General features: G+C 33.1%; 1 protein-coding gene across 2 annotated transcripts; it reads right to left on the bottom strand.

Moving 5' to 3' along the window:
- Positions 1–8,486: 8,486 nt before the first annotated feature.
- Positions 8,487–22,815, bottom strand: LOC127831703 (hemicentin-1-like). 2 transcript variants are annotated; one of them, XM_052356731.1, is made up of 13 exons: positions 22,721–22,815; positions 19,375–19,677; positions 18,816–18,956; positions 17,246–17,374; positions 16,720–16,992; positions 16,058–16,327; positions 13,367–13,594; positions 12,652–12,768; positions 11,987–12,105; positions 11,391–11,565; positions 9,039–9,209; positions 8,707–8,813; positions 8,487–8,517 (listed from the first exon to the last, which is right to left on the bottom strand). In XM_052356731.1, the coding sequence occupies exons 1-11, from the start codon at positions 22,773–22,775 to the stop codon at positions 9,046–9,048; spliced, it is 1,974 nt and encodes a 657-aa protein (XP_052212691.1). In that variant the 5' UTR covers positions 22,776–22,815; the 3' UTR covers positions 8,487–8,517; positions 8,707–8,813; positions 9,039–9,045. The 2 variants fall into 2 exon arrangements, with proteins under 2 accessions (XP_052212691.1, XP_052212693.1); XM_052356733.1 differs by having other exon boundaries at positions 19,588–19,677.
- Positions 22,816–23,108: the final 293 nt, after the last annotated feature.

Raw genomic sequence — 23,108 nt, 5'->3', positions numbered from 1 at the left:
TTGTATTCACCACTATATAAAATAGGTGTGCCAATAAACACGAGACATATCCTCACTTATATACAAATTATGTTTGGGTATCCGCCAATAGAAAAACAGTTCTTTTCTGTCGGATTTCTCCTCCTACATTACGATAATTTGAGTCTTGTTCGACTTGTTTATTGTGCCGCGCCATTCCGCAACATGCCATTTGTTGACGATGAATTACCTAAATAAAGTATAATACCAAGGGCTTTTTTTTATTGAATTAAATTTTTTTTTATTAAGCGTGAATTTATATGTTCGTTTCAGGTCACATTCCCAGGTCTTTAAATGGGTCCAGCAAAGTTGTCGCCACAAATTTCGGCGCTTAAACAAGTTTAGCCAATCTTTGTACATACTGATGTTCATACTAACAACAATTAATATTAACACTTCAGTCAATAAACATCACCATGAAGAGTAGTAGATATCTATTTTGTAACACTTCATTTCCACTTGTTTTCTTATTTTAGTCCGAACCAATTATTCTTTAAGACTTAAGAAATCGATGTAAAATGAAAGAAGAAATATATTTAGTGTAAAAGAAAGAAATTAATTTTGGTTTGAATCGATTACTTGAAAATTTAATTTTTAAGATTTTTTGCAACAAGGGCTTACGAACTTAAAACAAATGTAATTGTTTTTTTAACCAAAACTGGTCCCATTAATAATACTCGATTAAATGCAAAAATTCTCCCAAACAATTATTATTCAATTGTTTATTCTTGTAAATGTATCAGAACATTGATTCGGAATGATGTTGTTTTTTAATAACAATGAGCACATAACATCCTTTCCTTAATATTGAGTCACTTGTTCTCCTCTGCCAATTAAGAGATAAATTAACATTTTTTCTGAATGAAAACATTTTTCAACAAAAGTAAAACTTTTTTTCAACAAATAAAGGCAATACCATTTAGAAAGCAAGTATTTCCTTTTGAACATTACCACCCTAGCAACCCTGATTTATTCATAATTTCCTATCACTATGTCATGTCATTATTTAAACGGAAAACGTTTTATATATTTGTAATAAATTTAATAAAAATCAATAAAGTGATGTTGTTATTGACTAATAATTCAACATCCTGATTAATATGTATATTTTCAAAATTATTGGCATTTTATATAACATGTGTAATCTTTGCCTATTTTTTTCAGGCTTAAGATCTACATTAAATTCTCATTTTTGAACCAAAAACATTTACATTTCTTAACAAAAATACATTAATCAAGTTCTATCAGATATGTTTTTCCAAAATGAGTTGGCGGCCGAGGTATAGAAACTGATGCAGCTTTTAGATTGAATTGAAGGTTAAACTGAAATATGTTTTTTCTCTCTCAATAGTTAGTGCTCTCAATTTGAAGAGTGTTTTTTAGCAAGTATAGAGGTTTTCTCACACAAATCAAGAAAGTATTACTTTTAAATCAAGTGTGTATTGGAACACAACAATTGCTTGGTAGAAACTTTGCTGAAGTTTAAAACAACAAAGTCAAGCGATATAAGTACTCGATGTGTTGATACAAATTAATTTTAAGTGGCTGAAATTTAAACGTATGTGAACGTCTGTGATATTTGTATCTATTTGATCGGTATGCGTTTGAAGTTTCTTAAATAGATATCATGGAAATAACACGTTCAAAACATAATGGCGTGAGACCAATTAATATTTCTATATCTTTTACGTTTAACACTAATACGGAACAATTGCAAGGACATACAACAATTAAGTCGAAAGCCTAGTTTAGGTCAACAATATTGTTTCCTGGCATACTGTGTTATCTTTCTTACCTAATCTGAACAAAAAACTCTGTCACAGGACGATCGTAAAATGACACAAGAAGATAAAAGTATATCCTGTTAGAATAATTGTACTTAACAACCGAAAACGACTTCAATTTAGATTGGTCGGACAGTATTGCTACATATGAACTGCAATCATAAACAGGTTATTAATATCACAATAACGCTGTTTATGTTTGATACATACTGTATTAATGGCTGCAACACACACATGTATTAAAAGTATGGTAATTGTGTGATAACACTGGTGAAAAAAATAATTATCCGGAGAAAAGTCATCAAGACGAACGCATCCGATTTAGTCGATTACGTAATAAACAGAAAGAAGCTTGCAAAAATTATGAAAATATGTATTTTAATCGTTACAAGACATTTTATTTATTTACATATTTATTTACTCACTCGTCCACTTCCTTGCTCACTCACTCACTCACTCACTCACTCACTCACTCACTCACTCACTCACTCACTCACTCACTCACTCACTCACTCACTCACTCACTCACTCACTCACTCACTCACTCACTCACTCACTCACTCACTCACTCACTCACTCACTCATTCACTCACTCACTCACTCACTCACTCACTCACTCACTCATTCACTCACTCACTCACTCACTCACTAACTCACTCACTCACTCACTCACTCACTCACTCACTCACTCACTCACTCACCCACTCACTCACTCACTTATTGATTGTATTTGTTTATTTTTTTATTTATTTTTTCATATGTAATCTAAAATATTATATCCGTTTAGCATATAAATCGCTTTGTACCTTTTCATTGCAAAATCGTGTATATGCGTAATGGTCTTCATATTTTTTTTTCTATTTGCTATCGATCATAAAATGTCAGCTTGACTTATTTAGCAATCACATTGTTTCAGGAATGTTTAGGAAGTTAAACTTTTCTTAAACCAATAAACCATAGCGACGATATGAATTTATGTTGATATCATAGTATGGTAGTTCCCCATCAAAATTTCTTAAATTGAGTACATTGAGTGTGAAATGTCCAAGCTCTATAGGTTCAACGACTAATATTGTTAATTTATCAAATCGTCAAAGCTACACTGTACCTTGTAATACCGCTTCATAGTTTGGGTTATTGTTTTAATATAAACAACGGTCACATCACACTTCGTCAAACGACGACCGCAGACCAGATCGCAACCCAGACAAAAGCACAAAAGTGCATATCAATATTGTTTGCAATAACTTTAAATGTGAAAGACACGTTGGCAGACAATTAAATAACGAAACGATCGGCTGTTTGTATATTTTGTGCTAAAAATTGTAGTAAAACTCACATATTAGTCTTAAACTAAAAATATTTAAAACTGTCATTTTAAAAAAGGCAAAATTCCAGATTTGTGTATACTAATATTGTGGACAATTTTGCTTTGTTTTGCTATTGAGTGTAAATTTATTTGCACAATAACTTTATCATGTATGGATAAAATTAGTGTTTACAATTTTAGTCGAAAAACTGTTTCAAATAGTAATTCCAAAAGTTGCCGCGCCGATTTTATAGCTCGGTATTTCTTAAAGGCAGAACGGGGAGAATTACTGCTTGCAAGACATATTTCAAACAAAATGTAAATCCATTTGTTTTTACGAATATATTTTGTATACAGAGCTTAACATCAAACATTCAAAAAAAGAAAGCAAAGTAGCTTGTGTTGGAGTAGTAGGAGGCGAAATGACCAGGGTTGAAACAATGAAGCCGAGGGAGAAACATAAGTATTGGCGAAATAACTGAACAGAAACTAATGCCAATTACAGTCACACTTATCATAGCGATACTGTAAACACCGTTCGAAATAACTCGTTCAGAATGGAAAAAAAACTTCAGTTTAAGCAACACACGCTTTTGTTACAGTTTGTAATGAATAAAAAAAAACACTCTTAATAATTACGCCGCTTTTTTTTGTTGATCTGTACATTTCGCACCGGATTCAACTGTCAATAATGTATTGACGCTGAGATGAATGCATGAATTTCGCTTTAATTTTACCGATTAGAAAGAGATCAAAGTGATCAACTTTGGACGATTTTTTTGCCACCCCCCCCCAGCAAAACATAATTTTAATAAAGCAGTTGTCTCTAATAAATCTTTCCGTTGACACGATCGTTGACCTCCGCTTAAAACATAAAATGAGATTTTAAATAAAGGCTTTCATAAAAAAAATCCGTTACGTTATATAACCCAATTGGCATGCACAGACTTTCTTTTGCGATAAAGCAAATATGATTCTTTAAAACGCGTATTTTGTTCTCAAATCGACAGCTGCAACAGGAACATATCCAAATACATTATATATGCGTGTATATATACACATACAGAATGAATAATATGAATCAAAATATATTAAAACTTATTATTGAAGTTGTCTGTAGCGATCTTATTTTATTCGGTCTGTGTTAACGTGTGCATGGTCAGATCTGTCTGATCGGGAGACTTTGAACTTCACATTATTAATGGCATCGTAGTTGCCCCCTTCATCGCCTTTGATATTATCATCAGTGGCATATGCTTTATAAGCAGTGCGTGGTATATGATTATAGCCACTATCGTCATCCATCCCATGGGTCACTACTGCTGCAGTTGTATCGCAGTCGTCTTCTGAACTTAGGAACACGCTCTGCCCGTGTCTCTGTCCATGGACATTGTCCCCTAGTCGGTCTATCTTGTGTTTATTGTATACATTATCAGGTTTTCTGGCATCAGATTCTGATGGTAAGGCATTGGTTGTGTGATCATAGTAACTGCTCTCATCTTTCACGTGCTCATAAGGTTCCTCTGTCTCATGTATTGTAGTATAATCATCCTCCATATTTGCTTCATTGGATTCATTGCAATGCTCAGCGTTGTTGCTAATAGCTTGCTCACATTTCTCTAGGATAAAATAAGTATGGTTCGCCACCTTGTTCTCAATGCTTTTATTATAAGTCATATTTTCTCTGAATGAAGTTTCTTCTGTTGACGATGTATTGTTTCCTGTTTTCCGATTGCAAGGCAACATTCCTCTGAAATACATTTAATCATGTTTATATATATATCTGCAAAAATACAATTTAGTACGGAAAATAGCTATATTGATAGTAAAGATCTAGCACTAAAATTTAAATTAATGATAAATGACAAACGGGTTAAAGAGAAAGGACAATAACTGATTCGTATAATACCATTGGGTATCACATATAATTCCCTTTAACAAAACCGGCTGCCATATTATAAAGCATACCTTCTTTTGAGCAAAACCATGCCTACGGCTCCTCCAACAAGAAACAGGAAACCGACAGAAACACCGATCGCTACTCCTACGGTAGGTGACTCTAAAAATAGCCATCAAAATACCTTATTTCCAAATACGTAACAATACATGTTTTGAACATCGTTTTGTCTTGCGAACAGTATACCGACCAAATTAACGTACGGTAAAATAATCATGATTTTGTTATATCTAGTGATTGCATTTTAAATAAAGCGAAAAATAATCAGAGTTATATACCGCAAGTACCGTAAACTATTCGTAGATGCAATTAATATCATCCTTTCTCCAACATGAACTTGACTAAAGTTATGAAACCCTAATATTTTTACAGTGAAAATAATGTCAATTTTTATCCGTATACATTTTAAGATATTTTTATTGGAAATGAAATTAACAGTGCACTTTTTAAACGCAAAATGTGTCGGTACAGGAAGTTACGAAGCAAAGACATACTTTCCGAGTTTGTGTGCTTATTTCCTTCAATTTTGCCGTCGATTCTAGTTGGAGATGAATAGTCCGTAACAAATTCCGGGCACATTTGTGACGTTTGCAATCTGAGGTTAGAGCCATCTGTCGATGAAACGTTAAGTGAAATTACTTTGGGTAGGAACACACTGGTCTCGGAATATGTTGATGCGGAATATGCGCGTGTTACTTCTGTGGTATACTTTGACGTTTCTGGGTGTCTAGCAGTGCTTTCAGATCCTTGTTAGATTAAAAAAAATAATTAGTATTGCCATAGTCAGTATTGGAAACAATTCAGTAATACTACCATTCTCTGTAGTACACTGTACTGTTTCATGATCATTGTTGAAGTACGCACTGATTCTAAATGGTCCACAGCTTTATATTTTAAATACAAACGCGTATATCAACATAATGAAATTAAAAAACTTGACAGAATTGAACTCTTATGGGTTATACATGTTCTGGTCTTTGAGCGGATAATACATTATGAGATCTTGAGCATATCACCAACGCCTAGTATCTGAACGCGTTGATTAGACGGTCGCGAATTAATGGAGTAAAACCAAACACACAGGGTGTTGTAATCGGTTTACTTCTGTTGATTAAGATATGCAGTTATGGACGAGTAGAAAACAAACCCCTTCAAATATTTGTTCATGGAATCTTAATAACACCGTTTGTTAAAAATGTCTTATTATGGCGATACAATAATAACACGTACATAGACTCAATATAAATGTAAAGCCAAATAGTTTTCCTGATATATTAATTTGCAAAGTTGTTAGCAATCATTTTTTTCTTCTCATGTTTGGCGATAAGGAATATTACATCGAATTAGACAAAACGGGTGTACATAGTTTTATAACTTATACAAATGTGAAAAACACTAACTATATTATATTCACATATCTCAAATCATGGCAATCGTGTTTACCTGTTACACAAAGCGCTCTTTTGGTGACATTAGTGTCTGCAACCCAAAGCAGTATGCTTTTTCTGTTCGCATAAACATAATTGTCTGTTGAAAATCGGGTAAAGCAGTCTACAACATAGAAATTCAATAATTAAGCAAATAAAAACTTCACATATCTTTTCTTTGTAATACCTTTCAACCTGTTAAAAATCAATAGTGATTGCACGATTCACAAACGCATGCATAAATGGCTTATGCTTAAAATAAACTGATTGCATTTCAAAATGAAATTCGTTTAAATCACCTCTCTTTATGTGCAGCTGACTTAAATGCTTCTTCTAAAGTCAAAGTTTTACTTAATAAATTATCAAACCTTTCAAAGAAAGTTTTATCAGAATATTTGCTCTGAAAATTCCAGTCCAGTAGTATTGTTGTTGAGGGTCACCAAAGCCGGCATGTGTTATGCTGCGTTCAAATGATGGATGCCGTCCATTTGTCAAGCATAATTTATTCCCAACCGACCAGTCAACGCTTCCATGATGAACTATGAAAGCTGTTGCTGTCAGGTCTCCAAATATATAAACGATGGTTATAATGATATTTGAAACCTATATCAATATGTGCTTACACATAACATCTTATCATATACTAACTTTTAAACATAACGTCTTGCTCAATAGCTTAGTACTTAATAATAAACTTGTTGCTTAAGTCGAAATGCACAAAATGAAAGACGCTTCGAAAACTAAGAAATAATTTATCTGTACGTGTAAGTTAATGCTCTTATAACCAGCAGGACAAAAATAACAATAGAAATTACATCGCTTATGCGAGTTGCTTTATGTATGAAACGAGAATCGGACTGACATGTAACGCATACAACTGCAACACATGTTGGTATAGCATCTACTTAACCTGGCACTCATGAACACCACTAGCATAACTTACACACTTTGATTATTTGATATATGTTCACTTATTTATGTTCGTTCATGTTTTGAACGAGTTAAATGGGGCCCTTTCAGTATTATTATTTCGATTTAAATCGCTTTAAGTTCTGAAACTGATACATTAATCGTATCCGTAACTCATTCGTTATGTTTATTGCCTGGTACACTTTGCCGAGTAATAACAATATGGTTTGCATTTCGAATTAGTGAATAGAAGTGTTTACAGTGTGGTACCTCGTGCGTTTAACTCTCCGAAATTTCCGGAACGATTACTATAAATAGTAGGCGCCGCTAATGAATGGTTTCATCCGTTATCAAAACAAAACTTGCACCATTTAGTTATAGAATCACAAGTTAAGTATAATCATTTAGACCATACAGTTTGGTAAAACAAACCAAATAATACCTGAATATGTCGCATTGCTACACATGGAAAGTATGTTATCTGTTCTTGTACACGGTTGCCACTCAAAATGCGGGTAATAATACGTCAGACAATCTCCATCGGGTTTATTACCAGAGCCAACGACTTTTGATGCGTTCACTTTGGAAAGAACATATTGCATTTTGCTAATGTGTATAATTTAACCTAATGACGCTGTTGTTGTTGTTTTTTGTTTGCGATAAAGCTTTTCCCTTGTAATTTGATACAAGTTGATATAACAATCAATATCTCTTTTATCTGGTTTGAACAAAATTTCGACCGTAAAAAAGCATTATGTCCATACAAATATAGCGGGTTTTTATTGAACGACGATTCCCTCGTGTACCATTTCAATACATAATACAATTTCCCTAGGTTTGTTTATTAAACTTTCGTGTTTTGTTAGTAAACCTTAGTCAGAAAAATAAATTAATAAAAACTTTAAGTTAAGGTTGACATGCAAACGCGTTCGTTCCTCAATAGAGTTTGTTCTTAACAACTGAATGACTTTTAACGATTTAACACCACTTACCGTTTATATTGGTGTAAATCTCATAACAGTTATTGCAAAGAAAGTTTTTGTCGCCCCCTTTGCAACTCGTTTCATTTTTTTCCAAAGATCCCATGACGCAGATGCAAAGCAAACCTGACTGCTTAAATACACCAAAAATAAGCATAAACAAGTGTTATCCTTTTAATATTGTTATTTTTGTTCTTTGTGTTATCATTTTGCGTAATTGTGAGTTTTACTTTGTTCTTTTAACCATTCTTAATGCATATTAGAATCGAACTTTAAAAGCCGAACCGTGTTTGGAATACTAAAGAAAAAAATTAATGTGTACCTCAGTACTTTTCCGTTGAATTCCGAATTTTCCACCTCTACAGATTGTGAAGCAATCACCAATTTTTGCTACGTACTCTCCGTTCTCGCTCTGTAGACTTGCACAACCTTTTTAATAACCGTATAACTATTTATCATTGAAGAACGTGTATAACAATCGAATTATTGACAATTAATTTTTGAAAAAAAGGCGTCCATAAATTTCATATGGTATTATTCACTTACTTTGATTAAAAAATTATCAAAATGCATATTCATCTCAATTTTACTAACTATATTAATTTTTATTTACACCAAAAGCGTTCAATTCTAATATGAAAATGTATTTCATACCCAATAGTTAAAATGGAACCTTTGCATAGATGTAACCAATCCAAACGTCATCGTTATTTGACAATGTTTCGTTAACTTCTAAAACTCCGTTAAGATATTTGAGCTGCGGTTCTCCTAAATTGCACGTGACATCCTTCCACGCAGTGGTGGTGCCCTCATAGTAACTTTCAGCTTAAACAGAAAACATAATGTCACATACTTAAAAAGTTAAAGCGAGATTATACGATGTTTTATATGTGTTAAATTGTAATATATTGATAAAATATGTTACAATAACACAAACTAGGCAAGCAAAATTATACATAAAATACGAATCTCATAAAACGCAGCAAAGACAAATTAGCGCCCCGAGCAGATTGTTACGAACATATTTTCCTACAATAACCGAAGCATTCGTCTTTTTATTAGGACCAGAGCTAGTGTTCGTGTGTCGTATGAATATGTATCGTTGCAGGAATTTAAAATGAACCGTTAAACTAAGTTTAGATTCACAGCGTACATGAATGATATACATGCTGGCGAATTCGACTGTACAGCCGTTTTCGATTTCAGAATTAAATATCTGGCTTATTTCGCATTTTTCGACACATGTTCTGAACTTTTATTTTATTTTATATTGAAATATATATATATAAGTTTTTTACACATTTTATATAATTCATTAATGTTTGACAAAATCGCATATACTCGCTTTAAACGGGTAGTGAGGCACTTATATGTTAATACATGCACATGCAATTACCTATCATAACATTTTTACTTATTTACATATTTCAACAACACAGTCTTTCTCCACTTTTTGATTAAATGAATATTATTTTTCTCGTCCCGTCCTCACCGTCGGCGTCCAAGCTAGTGTAAAATAACTGCCTAATGATAAGCTATGAATCAACGGCTTTACAGAACTCATTCAAACTTTAAACATATATTAGCTATATTTACTCTTAAGTTACTCTAGTTTGACATTTATCTATGTTTCAAAATTGCTAAGATATAAACAACATTTGTCATTTTTAATTTGTGGAATCTTTTTTTCCCATATTAATAGTATGCCACCAATTGTATCCGATGCCAACACACGACCAGTTTGCATGGTAATTTATCGTGTTAACTTATTTTCCAGTTTACAGCAAAGTCTCTGATCAAACACGTTTTGCAAATCTGTCGCTTTCTCAAACATAAATACCACACTAGCAGGTGTACTGTATTTAAAGCCACACACCTTGAAATAAAATACATGTTAATCAATACATATATATGCAATTTGAAAGTGTGCAAAATTGTCACTAAATCTAAAACTTAGTTAGCAAGTAATTTATTATATATTTTTTTTATTTTAAAATCGAAAGTAGGATTTCTATACGCATTCGTCCATTTCGACAAACGCGATTATTAAAAAGTTTAAACGCGCAAAAAGACGGATTTCTACCTTGTAACCACCAGATATATTCTAATTGGCATATATACAAGTACATCTATAGCCTAGTTAGCAAGTAATGTATTATTTTTCAAACGGTACCGCTTTTAAAACCGAAAGAAGGATATCAAGACGTACACGTCCATTTCGAAAAACGCAATTATTGTTAAGTTTTAAAGTGCAAAAAGACGTATTTCTACCTTGTAACCACCCGATATATTCTAATTGGCATAGATAAAAAATATGTTTATTATTTATACTTAAATTTATTATGCGATGTATTTCATTTCAAGGTGTGTGGCTTTAATGTATAATCCCATGAATAGCTCACGCTTACAACCTACATGTATCTATCAGATACCTCTCAATTCGGACAGATTACCATAAATAAATAATCGTAGAATTGAATAGCAGCGAGTATACATTTGTCAGTACATGATATAGAATTTAGCAAAAGCTTAACCATTGATAAATTTTCAAAATTCAAAATTTTTCAAATGACATTATTTTGTTACATGCACCATTCAAATGTAGAAACAAAAAGAACGTATATACCATGTACAACAACATTGTATTTACAGTATTGCTACATTAAGTATGCCTTTGTATCATTATAATCATTATTTTACAAATGATTTGTATTACCGGAGAGAAAAACGATTCATTGCAAATTGTCTTATACAACACTAATGTTTAAAACCTTCAAATCTGAATACAAAACGGACTTTCCTTTCGAAATGAACGAAACATCAATTTGAATTATCTGAAACTATCATAATTGCCTAAAATGTGTATCGTTGTTAGTTTCTAACGATCAGATGAGATGTGTTTACTTTAGAATGAGAAATATATAAGTTGAATGCAGCTGCATAAAATGTTTATATTTGGTCCAGGTAGTTTGTAATGGCAAATCAAAGTCACCCAAGTGTTCCTACATTTCCTAGACAGTTGAACGGACGCAGTGGTCTGCCCCTTGTTGTTTGTGACCTGACAGTCGTACTGGCCGAAATCCCCAACGCTCAGCGACTGTATTTCTAAGATGCCTCTGAACTCGGCTATAACTCCCGTGGACTCCTGCCATTGAAGTTTTCTAGACGTGTTGGCAAGCACCTGAAGCAAAACAAACAATTTATTTGCTTGAGAAAAATAATGAGCAAGTTGTTCGCTCCACAAACGTTCGCGGGACACAGACCATCAACTAAAGGAGCTACAAACAAAAAATGGAAGCCTTCTAAAGAATATATTTTAGTTCATTAAAAAATATATTTGAAGAACCTTTGCTTTATGAACAAATATTAAGCTCTAAAATAACCGTGGCGATATTAGATGAATTTGACAATAACACATTTTGAACGTTTCTTTCATTGATTCTGAAAATTAAAAAGATCGATAACAATACCAAACTGTTTAAAATGACTTAATAATTTAAATGTAATGTCAATGTATTCCCGGGAATAAATGTAACAATACTGAGTGACGCACTGTTCAAAATAGTGAACAGTACCACTCGTTTATTTAAATTAGGTCTTACCTTTTCATTTTGGCTCCAGACGAATAATGGTGGTGGATTTGCATTGGCTATACATGTCAGGGTCGTCTTCTGCCCAAGTTGAGCGGACACTCGCGCATTCGACGTGATCAACGGCTCGACTGTAACACACAAAATATGCGTATAGCTGAAAAATCACAATTTTTAGTTGTGAGCGTTAGCTCACGACTAAATTTACAGAGCATGTTTTGCAAATCAGTATGAGCTTAGAAGCCTTTGCTACGCTAAGAACCGTAACTCACTATGCTAGGAACAATTACCGCTGCCTGTCTGCACTGCAGACGACGAATGCTTAGGAGCGTCTGCATTTACTACTATAGTGAGTGTATTTACCAGCTTGTAAGACGACAACGGCCAGTCTAGTGTTTATCATTAAAATCTGTACATATTGGCTGCTTTCAGGGAAAACAGGGCTTAATGCATGTCAGCGCTTTGATTACATAAGTAATCAAGTTTACTAGCTAGAACAATAGCTGCAATCCTACTCAAGCATAAGAATCGTGACATATGACTAATTGTGTTATCCCTTCAAGTTGTTAGGTCCTTATGTACATTAGGCTGCATTTTGTGAGTAATTGACAATAAAAAATATCAAAGTTTCGTATCACGAAGATGCTTGACTTCAAATTGAAAATCTAGGTCCTTACACCCAACTGACAAACGTACGTTCCGCGACTGCTGTTGGGAAGTTGCTGCAGACCACACCACACAAGTATAGTTACCGATGTCATCAATCTGTAGGCGGTTCTGGTCACGAGCGGAACCTGTTAACAAACATAAAAACGAATTAAAGATTTAAAAAAAAAATTAAGACACGCAAAACCCCATAAAACATACGCAAACCTGTGGTTTGTGACCTTTTCCTTCACACAGCAGACCATAAATGCAAATGAAAACTTTGTCTCGATACATGACATCTACATAATGAAGTCACGAATGCGATTTTTTTTCTCATTCCGAGTAACTGGAACTTAACATGCACAATTTAGAAGTATAAGGGAGAAAATTCAATTTACAAAACAAACTTAGTTGTTCTTCTTGTTAACTTCAGAAACTGTCTACAGCTATTGCTTTCAAACATAAAATTGTATTTTTACAGCTTTACATCTGTTTGTAAATAATTCAACTGACCATCTTATTACACATATAAACACATATATTTTGGAGTACTGCATTTAATGTTTGTGTTCGATAATAATGATTTATATCATCTTGAAAATTATAAAGATCTAAATGCCATACAACAGATTTTTAGCAATAGGTTGGAAATGGACCAAAGGAAGATTTGATTGTAAATGGTTCATATTGACTGACTTAAGAGTTAGTCTATGAGGTTTTGAAAAGAAGAATAACGAGGCTTACCAATGAACTTGATTCTGGTCGTGACGGTGTATTTAAACTGAGTGTAACCGTTCTCAGTTATTTCCGAATACAGATTGGTCAACGAAGCGATAGACACGAAATCTTTGAACCATACCACATTAGGTTTTGGCCGTCCCTCGATTCGATGTTCCAAAACGACGTTTGACTGAGTGATGGGAACTGTTAACGAACCGTCAGACGGCATCGATCCAACAAACACTGGTGCAGCTGTCATAAATTTTACACAGAGAGATGTCGTTTATCAATTTCATAAGAAGTAGGTTCCAAAATTATAATATCCATAATAATGCATAGAATGCGTTTATAGAATTGTACGACGCTTTGCGCGCGATCTTCACTAATAATCATGACTAGGGGGCCCGATAATGTCTCAATTAGCCTTCGGCTTTCAATGCAATATGATTCCTAAGTACCCGTTATTGGCGTCGCCCTGGAGGGCGGCGAGTAGTATGTAATGCATTTTTTTCGCTTATGGGAGGAGAAGTTATTTTACGGATCAATGTATATATTTTTGTTTTAAGAATATCTTGCATAGTGGTGATTTTTCGTGTAAATTAGTGTAAAGAAGTATTGCATTTGTGCCTATTACATTTATTACAACATTAATTGCCAATAATGCAAAGCTAATTGTTTTAATTAATAAATGATCCACAACTGATCACAGGGGAAAGATCACAAGGACTGGGCAAATACGCGAAACTTTCTGGTTTTGTATAAAAACAAATGTTGTTTAGTATAAAAACAAAACATAATCAACATATATATTTATTTTGTGGTTTTTCTAATTTGCTTATTTAGTGGAGAATTAATGTAGTACGATATTTGAAGACCTATCGCGCAAGCGAGTTTATTGGAAGGCGTAGTGGTACGAAAACGTAAAATGTTTTAGTTTATTAATAGACATATAATAACGATCGCTATACACAACTTCACCAAATAGCAGTACATAAGTGAATGTCAGCCGGAATAGCTCAGTTGGGAGAGCGTTAGACTGAAGTTGTTTACGCAACAGTCATCTAAAGGCCCCCGGTTCAATCCCGGGTTCCAGCACGAACGGAACAGTTTGACGGCGGACAGTCAGGTTAATAAATATAATAAAGCTTTATTTTATGTAGACATTTTAAAATCCATTCTACTACAATTGGACATTTTTATTAAAATTAATGGATGCAACGTGGTGACAACGTTAATTAAAATGTCTTACATCACTTAAATATCTTATAAAAAATACACGTGTTTTTATATTAACAAATAAATGCAAACAACACATCTATTATCAATGTATTTTTATGGTTGTCTATCATAGGCCTATCCCTACCACATATAGAGCGCGAAGCCCGACACGTATTATTGATTGTAACAATGAGTTGCGATAAAGGAAGCAGCCGCTTATCAAGCAGGAGCTGTGTCCCTGCAACCCGTTTCCATAGAGTCAAGCACTTCTCGGAGTTTTTTTTTAAGAACCACATATAGAGCGCGTAGCGCGACACGTATTACTAACCAGGTGGTATGGGCCCTAAAGTATTATCCGACCATTACGTTCATAGTTATCTTCCTTAGAATTTGAAAAATTTTGAAATCCTTGTTCGAAGTCCAAAATGTTTATCCGATTGTTACCAAACTTTCACAGGTCTTTTATCAATGAGGACCCAACCCAAACTCTATATGAGCAATATCGGACCATAAGTCCAGAATTATGTATCTTTGAATTTAAAAATAAGAGTGAAAAACTGCTTGGTTAGGTGATTATGTCAACATTTTTCATCAGATTCTTTCAAACTTACAGTGTCTTCATATCAATGAGCATTTTTGCTTCATTTAAAATGAGAAACCTCGCGACAATAAGTCCAGATTTTTTTCTATTAAATTTGACAAAATAAACAATTTCCACTTGTTTAGAAGATTTCACAACTTTCGTCTGAATCTTTCCAAACTTGTTAAGTGTTTTTATATCAGTATTACTCGAACCCTATTGAAAATTATGAATATCGGAGCAATAAATCTATTATGATCTTTTACTGAATTTCAAAGTATTGTGAAATGCAGCTTCTTTATACAATTTACAGTTTTCATTCAATTTTTTCCCCAAACTTTTACAGTATTTTCATATCAATGAGTACTCAACCCCTATCGTAAATGAGCAACGTAAGAATAAGTTCAGAATCATCTCCCCTTGAAGTTGAGAAAAATATGAAATTACGCTTACGATAAAGCAGATTTTTTAAAATCTACACAGTTCTGTTCTATTAATGAAAACTGCACACGGATACCAGTAAAAAAGGAAACCAATGTAAATAAAATGAACTATGAAATATTTGGGAGTTACAACACAAAATATAGATAATGGTTATTTTGGGGTTATAACACAACATCATAAAATAATGGTTATTTGGGGGTTATAACACAAAATCAAAGATAATGGTTATACCAGTATCTTTTTCTATTTTGTTTAAAATAATCGGCTAATATATTAATATTTACAGTAGAAAACAATCGTTCCATGTAACTTCATTGAGTGCCTTTTACACTGAAATAACGGACGCCCTTTGATGCTTTGCATCAATAATTATCTTGTTACCATAGAGATGGCTTTATAATGGTTCAATGCGCCTAACACTTTTGATGCAATCGAATTAAACTTAAAAGGATTAAAGTTAGTATGATTCTCACAGTTTACTTCCACAGTGACAGTGCTTGGTGCTCCTACGCCAATTTCATTGCTCGCCTGGCATGTGTAGTTCCCGTTATCCGCCAGTCGGGCTTGACTTATCGTAAACGTCGGGTTCGGTGACGTATAGATGACTCTACCCGGGATGTGAGCCCGCCACCACCGGAATTCTGGCGCAGGATAGCCAGGATCGCTCATGCCACAGGTCAAGGTCAACGATTGACCCTTCTTAACATCTGCTACTGGTTGTATAGTGGCACTACTAGGCGGGTCTGAAACATTCGTTCAATTAAATTACCAAATAAATTTCAAAAATGAAAAAAAAATGTCTATGAATAAAACATTTGGAGCTGAGCATGTATGATAGTTGTTATTCTTAGATTTGTCATAAAGTTTCTTCACGATTAGTAAAGAAACTAAGACAACAATTTATACTTTCTCATATGTTAGCACATAAAAAATGAATTTTATATCTTATACTATTCGTAATTTATAAGTGGTTTAGTTGTCTGTCAGGTATTTGTTTTATGCTATTGGGTTTTGTAACATGCATTTTATTTTAAGAAACATATGTGTCATAAAATGTATTTCTGAGAGCTGACAATTTAGTTTTAACCAAACATTAGTCCTAAAGTATTAAATAAGACAAGCTCGGGCTACAAACATCGTATCCAGAGTGTGGTGTAGCGTTTGGTAGAGACATATTCCGCCGTTCCATCAGACGGTTCCAGTCGATTTGTGGCCGTGCATGTATAATTCCCCGTGGAGGCCTTGGTCGCAGAAAACACAAAGTTTGGACCGTTGTACGAGATCGCATCGCTGATTTTTTCCCATCGAACTTCAGTGGGAGGAGGGTTGGAAATCACGGCACACGAAAGATTTACTTGTTTGAAGATATCCACGACAACGGAACTTGGCGCGGTTATCTCTGGGGGATCTGCAGATATATTAAACATAGTTTTGAGTGATAAGCACAACACTAAACTATTGAAAGAGAAAGTGTAAGAAGTTATAAGCATTTTACATTCTCCGCTATTCTCCACTTTCAACAACTGTAGAAATTGTGTATCGAACATAAATATATGTTTTGCAAACTGTGACTGTTTATTGCGATAATATGATATTTGCAATATTTAGAAAAAAGTGTTTAGGCCATAATATCTCAACTAAACAATATCGCGCGTACTAACACAACACATCAAGCGTAACCGATGCGTTGGCCTCGTATCGTTTTCCTGACACTTGGTTTGCTGCCTTACACGTGTACGTTCCTTGGTCTTCTTTCTTTACAGATGGGAATGTAAGCGTCGTAAACTTCACTGTAATCAAGAATCATATAATGCATCATAATTGGAATAATCGATATATGAAAACAATAATAATCAATATAAAGAGACATGTGTTCGTTCGCCGTTTAAAACAGTACTTCAAGTCAATCATCACTACAGTCAGTTTACCAAGTCACAAATTCCTGCAACTGAGTTTATCGGCAGGGTAAATATGAGCTATTAACAAAAACACTTATCTAAGAGACTACTTATACAATTAAGCATTCATAAGAAAAAAGTATATTGCATGTCGAGAGTAGTTTTACAAATACATCTGCCTGTGTTTAAGGAATACTGTTAATTCATGTATATTCATCGGCATGACATTTCGTGGATTGTCCAAAACCTATGTTTTCATTGAAACGTACATTTGTGGACTTTTTGACTGATTTTTGAACATAAGGACTTTGCGTCGGTTATTTTCTGATGCCTTTTTTTGTTAATTTAAAACTCGAGGATCCCACGAAATAATAAAAAATAGTGCCCTACAAATAATAATGCTTTGAACTTGTTCTGTGTAAAAATAATGCTTTTAGTTTTTTTTTATTCAATAAGCATACAATTTACAAATCCAGTCCTGAAATCTGATTCACAGATTAACGAAAGTTGTGTTTTTTTATAAAAAGTCTCTATATATTTTTTACTTTAAGTAATAATAACTTTGAAATAATATTGTGAATAATCTTTTTTGCCTTTACTTTGACTCCAACACGGGTTCGTTGGAAGAAAATTATAATGACCGAAGCAGACTTTAGAACGTAATGGCATATCTGAATAGCTGTGTTGGGTTTCAAACGTGCAATTAACACGTACCACTTCATTATTTGATCTATCTTGATGTTCAACATACATAATTATAAGAAATGCGTTATGCCAAAATGTGTCAAATGTCATATATATTAAGCATAGCTTCCAACATGGCGCGGATCATATTTACCAATGTTTTCTCAGTCATGATCGTTATTTATACCTTAGTATACGTGCGTATTAATCATCTTTATAAATTGAGAAGGTGTATAACTTCTAAATCATAATGTTAACAAAAAGTGTTTATGTGTCATTCAATTTAGTTCAAGTATATTCATTTTAGCTCGATTGCATATAAAGCCTTTGGTTTGTTTAAGACGCTCTTGCGTCCGTTTCATGGGACTAGAACCGATACTTGATGTCCATATGGGGCATATAAAGAAAGCCCCAACAATGTGGATCGAATCCGTGACCTCCCGATCGCTAGGCGGACGTAATTTATTTTGAAGCCTAAGCGAAGTATCACTATGTATGAGCTTTTTTTGTGAAGGTTTCGATGTGGAGCTTCGACTCGAATGATGTGGAGGATTTATTAAATCATTGTTTACTTTAAGAAAACCCTTGTCTGACTATTAATATTATGTCAACGTCATTTGTAAACAATGAACTTATGAATAAATTCTACCTGATTGAGATACTTTGTTTTTGTACCAGGTGAGCGATTCATACGGCGGGTTGGCGTCCACAAGGCACGTAATCGTCACTTGAGAACCCTGCTTCGTACGATACGGGGAATATGTTGGAGTGACACTAATGCTGGGCGAGTCTGTCATATAAACAAAATGTGGAAAAAAAAATATGATTAAAGTTATTTCAAATTTATAAATTAATTTCTGTTTACTTGATTTAAATCTGTGACTTGTCGTGACATCGTGTTAATGACTTCTTTGTCATATACACTATTATACTGTTATAATGTCAGTTTAAAGAAATTCCGACATTTAAAACTATAATATGTGTCCTTCATTATTTTTTAGATTTGAATATGTCCTTTTCAGTTTTAATGATTATTTTTGAAATTTAAAGATGAACATCATTTTGCAATGTAGAAGAATTATTATATTTTGAATACATAATAATAAAATGGATTATTTATATTTTTAATGAACTATATATAACTCATTAAAAAAAGAAAATACAACTGTGATCAATCTATCTTTATAGAACCTAACATCTGTACTTACATTGCACATTTAATTGCTTTGTGTTAACAAGTGGTTTATATTGATTGGCCACATTGAAAACTACACAGGTATAGTTAGCCCGGTGATCATTTCGTGTCAACTGCACTGCCAATCGACTACAAATCACACCCATAGGTTTAATGGGAAATGTCACTATGGCACTATTAATGGATAGTCCGTTGCGCAGCCAAAAAATTGTTGGCGTCGGCTTACCGCCGGTAGATGAACAAGTCAATGATATCACAGAATTCTCGACGAATGGCTCCGGCGAGTTGATGTTTATCATGGGCGGATTTGGCGGAACTGAAAATAAATATTAGAAAAATAATGATATATGTCAGAAAAGTAAACAATATTTATATACTTTAAAACCAATAATTACTTTATGAATTCTTTTGTGTGTAATATTCTTTTATTCATGTTATAGTTAAGAAAACACTATTGCATTATTATTTCGGGCTGGATTTTAAAAAAATATTTAAGAAAAATGTATAAATTGAAAACTTAAAAGGGGCCTTTTCACAGATTTTGGCATTTGTTGAAGTTTGTCGTTAAATGCTTTATATTGATAAATATAAACATTGGATATAAAAAGCTCCAGTTAAACATCAAGAATAAAATTAAAAAAGGAAAAAAAGTAGCCCGCAGTAGGGCTCGAACCAGTGACCCCCGGAGTCCTGAAGTAAAAACCAATTAGACTGCTCGGTCATCCTGCCAAGTATGCATGAGAGACGTATTTTATAGTTTAAATAAGCTATATAAGCAATCTTTGTAGTTTCACAAAATTAAACAAAAACAGAACTCCCCAAATTATTCAATCGTTTCGCGTTGCAACGCTTTATAATTTTCAGGTTTTTAAATCGTCAAAAGATGTATATAATGGCTATATTAGACCATGGTAAATGTTCAGTATTACTGTTTCCTCACAAATATCATAACTAAAACGAAAACTTGCGAATCTAAAACAACTTTTTTTCAATTTTGTCAATTTACTAAAACGTGAAAAGATCCCTTTAATTACCATGGTTATCCACAAAGAAAAGGATTTCGTCCTTCAAAAATCTCTAAAATATAAGATATACGTTTCTCCTCCGATTGTAAAATGTATCATAACAACTATGCGAATATAGTTTTTAGTTCATGAAAAGACCGTTTGAGACCAACCGAATGTGATACCTGAAGTTTAAAGACTTTAGGGATTATTTGTATTATTTATTTGCCTCGTACACGTCGGGTAAAACAAAAAACAACTTTACAATAGCTTTAAAGTTTAAACTACATAGTCATAAACACTTAATGTTGAAACTTATATTCTTACACAGTGAAAATGACATTTTAGCTCATTATATGTGTTTTAATAACTTTAATGCTTTTACCTTTCTCATGGGCTAAACCAAGAAAATATTTAATTTGTTTGTTTGACGAAGCGATTTTAACACATGTGATTTATTTGTATATTCACAACGTTATTTGCATGCACTATTATTACGTTATCTTCATTCACTTTATATGATATAATAGAAACATTGATAATGAATATCATCAACAACGTTTCTATTATATCATATAAACTTGTGAATATGATCAAAACTGAAGTGATGACATTTCATGATAGATGTGTAATTAAACTTTTTCAAATATTGCAATCAATGTGTGTAAATATTTCCTTATAACAGTAACACGAATCATTTTTGAATTTTGGGTTTGAGCTATTTGTGTACACCCTCCAAACAAATCGAATAGAGCTAGTTGGAATATGGAGAAAGCAATTTCTTCATACAAAACTTTGGATATTTGAAAAAGGTACCCCGTATGGTGTTGATAAGCTGCAAGCAATTAAATTATTTTCAAGTTTTTTTTGCCTTTTTAAAAGATATTCGATATCGACCACGTTTCTGATTTCAATTGACCTACATATATATATTGTTTGCTAAGACGATTTAAAAAACTGGGCGTTCGAGTACGAATTGGAAATCATCTTCGAGAACGTTACATTGTTTTACATTTTCTGTTTTCATACGGTGTCCTGTAAGGCTTGTGCCTTATTAATGAGCGTTTGGATTGTTAGACGAAATGGATGTTATTTTACAGATACACTCAAACCTAACTTGCCACTTGACATAATTATTGTTTTATGTTTAACTGTGTGACTTACTTCTTAGATGCCGTTGTCTATAAAATGTCACGCATTTTGAATTGACATATCCGCCAATTAACGTTCGTAACGTAATGATTTCTTTGTTTAATGCGATTGGTATGGACTTCTAATAATTCTAATAAATAGTTTGATGTAGTTCAGAGCCAAGCATATAAGGCATACGAAAACTAAAACTTTTTACCGATTGTAATGTTGTTTTGTTTAATTTGAGGCATACATAGAAAATGCGCCAAATACGTATGTTACAACTTGTTGTTAGTCGGATTATACAAATTGCAACAGTGCTTGAAACTAAGTTGCATGGATACGGCGTTTCACAAACACATCATTTACTGTTTCATACGATATTTCATAGCATCAACTTTACCTAAATCCCGACATGCAATGTCGCATGTATTGTCTTAATATTTTGTATGTATGTTTTTCCATTTAAGTGATTTGTACCCAAATATAGTATTCAAGGAAACATAAATTGAAATAATAACAGCACAATATCGTTGTCTTATAAAGATTAATTTTGTATTTTTCATATATTATTTTCTAGATAAACATACACAACGTGTTCACTAGTATATGTGATTTGTCGGTGACTAGCATCATATAATACTACAAGTACGTCTTACCTCATTTACCATTCGTTTACTTCCGTATCATCGATAAAATCAACACTTTCAGGGCAACGTGTTGATATGAAAATGGCCGTAATACATGTACCACTTATAAAGGAAGTGGTGATAAATTTATGTTATGCTATATAACTTGATTCAAAATATTTTATGTTCAAATAGAAACGGTTATTGAAATTGAAATAAAAGCCATTACACGTTCAACATTGTAAATTATATCTGATTTCGTACACAAACGCTTATACAGATGCTTTATTTTTTTTTCGTGATATATCAATAATAATTTCCGGGCAATAACAAAAAAACAGTTTAATTTATGATCTTTGTAGTAAATGTTATGGAATTGTTCTTGTAGACAAGTTATTAAAGATCTTAACAACTTAATAAGGTTCACATGTATTTATCTATAAACTCCATATGCAAGAAAAGTGATTTAAGATAAAAACGACCGTAATGCGATTTCATAATAACACAGACATGTAATATTTACATATTGTGATAAAATAAGATGCATCTAATAAAAAACACACACACATATATATATAAAGTTAAATATGATTACCATTCACTGTTGCCGTAGCCAGTAAAAACATAGGTATTAATTTGTAAAACCACATTATTGCTCTTCAGACCTTAAAAATAAACTGGTTAAGGAAGTAAGCGCACGATAGTTTAAATTTTCATCCTGGTGGTGATAAACCTGTATTTTATCTCTTCACATGATCTGATGACAATGTATTTTAAATAGGTTGATAGCAACGAAATGGTTTTGTTCATCCTCATGGTTTCGGGTATGCGAAGCGTTCTAAAAGATTTTGTTATAAATTATGATGCGGTCGTGTAAATGTCATCCTTTTTTATATGTTATATTCACAGTTTTAAACTCAAGCGCGTTAGGATTGTCGTGACAAAGCGGTGTCAAACCCATTTTAAATCATGGTTTATGCCTT

The sequence above is a fragment of the Dreissena polymorpha genome, chromosome 5 (assembly GCF_020536995.1).
Source record: "Dreissena polymorpha isolate Duluth1 chromosome 5, UMN_Dpol_1.0, whole genome shotgun sequence".
Classification (NCBI taxonomy): Eukaryota; Metazoa; Mollusca; class Bivalvia; order Myida; family Dreissenidae; genus Dreissena; species Dreissena polymorpha.
This window is presented reverse-complemented; position numbering and strand designations above follow the sequence as displayed.

Coding starts and splice junctions, on each gene's coding strand:
- LOC127831703 (XM_052356731.1), bottom strand. CDS start 22,775: ATGTGGTTTTACAAATTAATACCTATGTTTTTACTGGCTACGGCAACA. Junction 17,375..18,815: donor AAACAAAGTATCTCAATCAG/GTAGAATTTATT, acceptor TCTTGATTACAG/TGAAGTTTACGACGCTTACA. Junction 12,106..12,651: donor CGTACGTTTGTCAGTTGGGT/GTAAGGACCTAG, acceptor TGTGTGTTACAG/TCGAGCCGTTGATCACGTCG.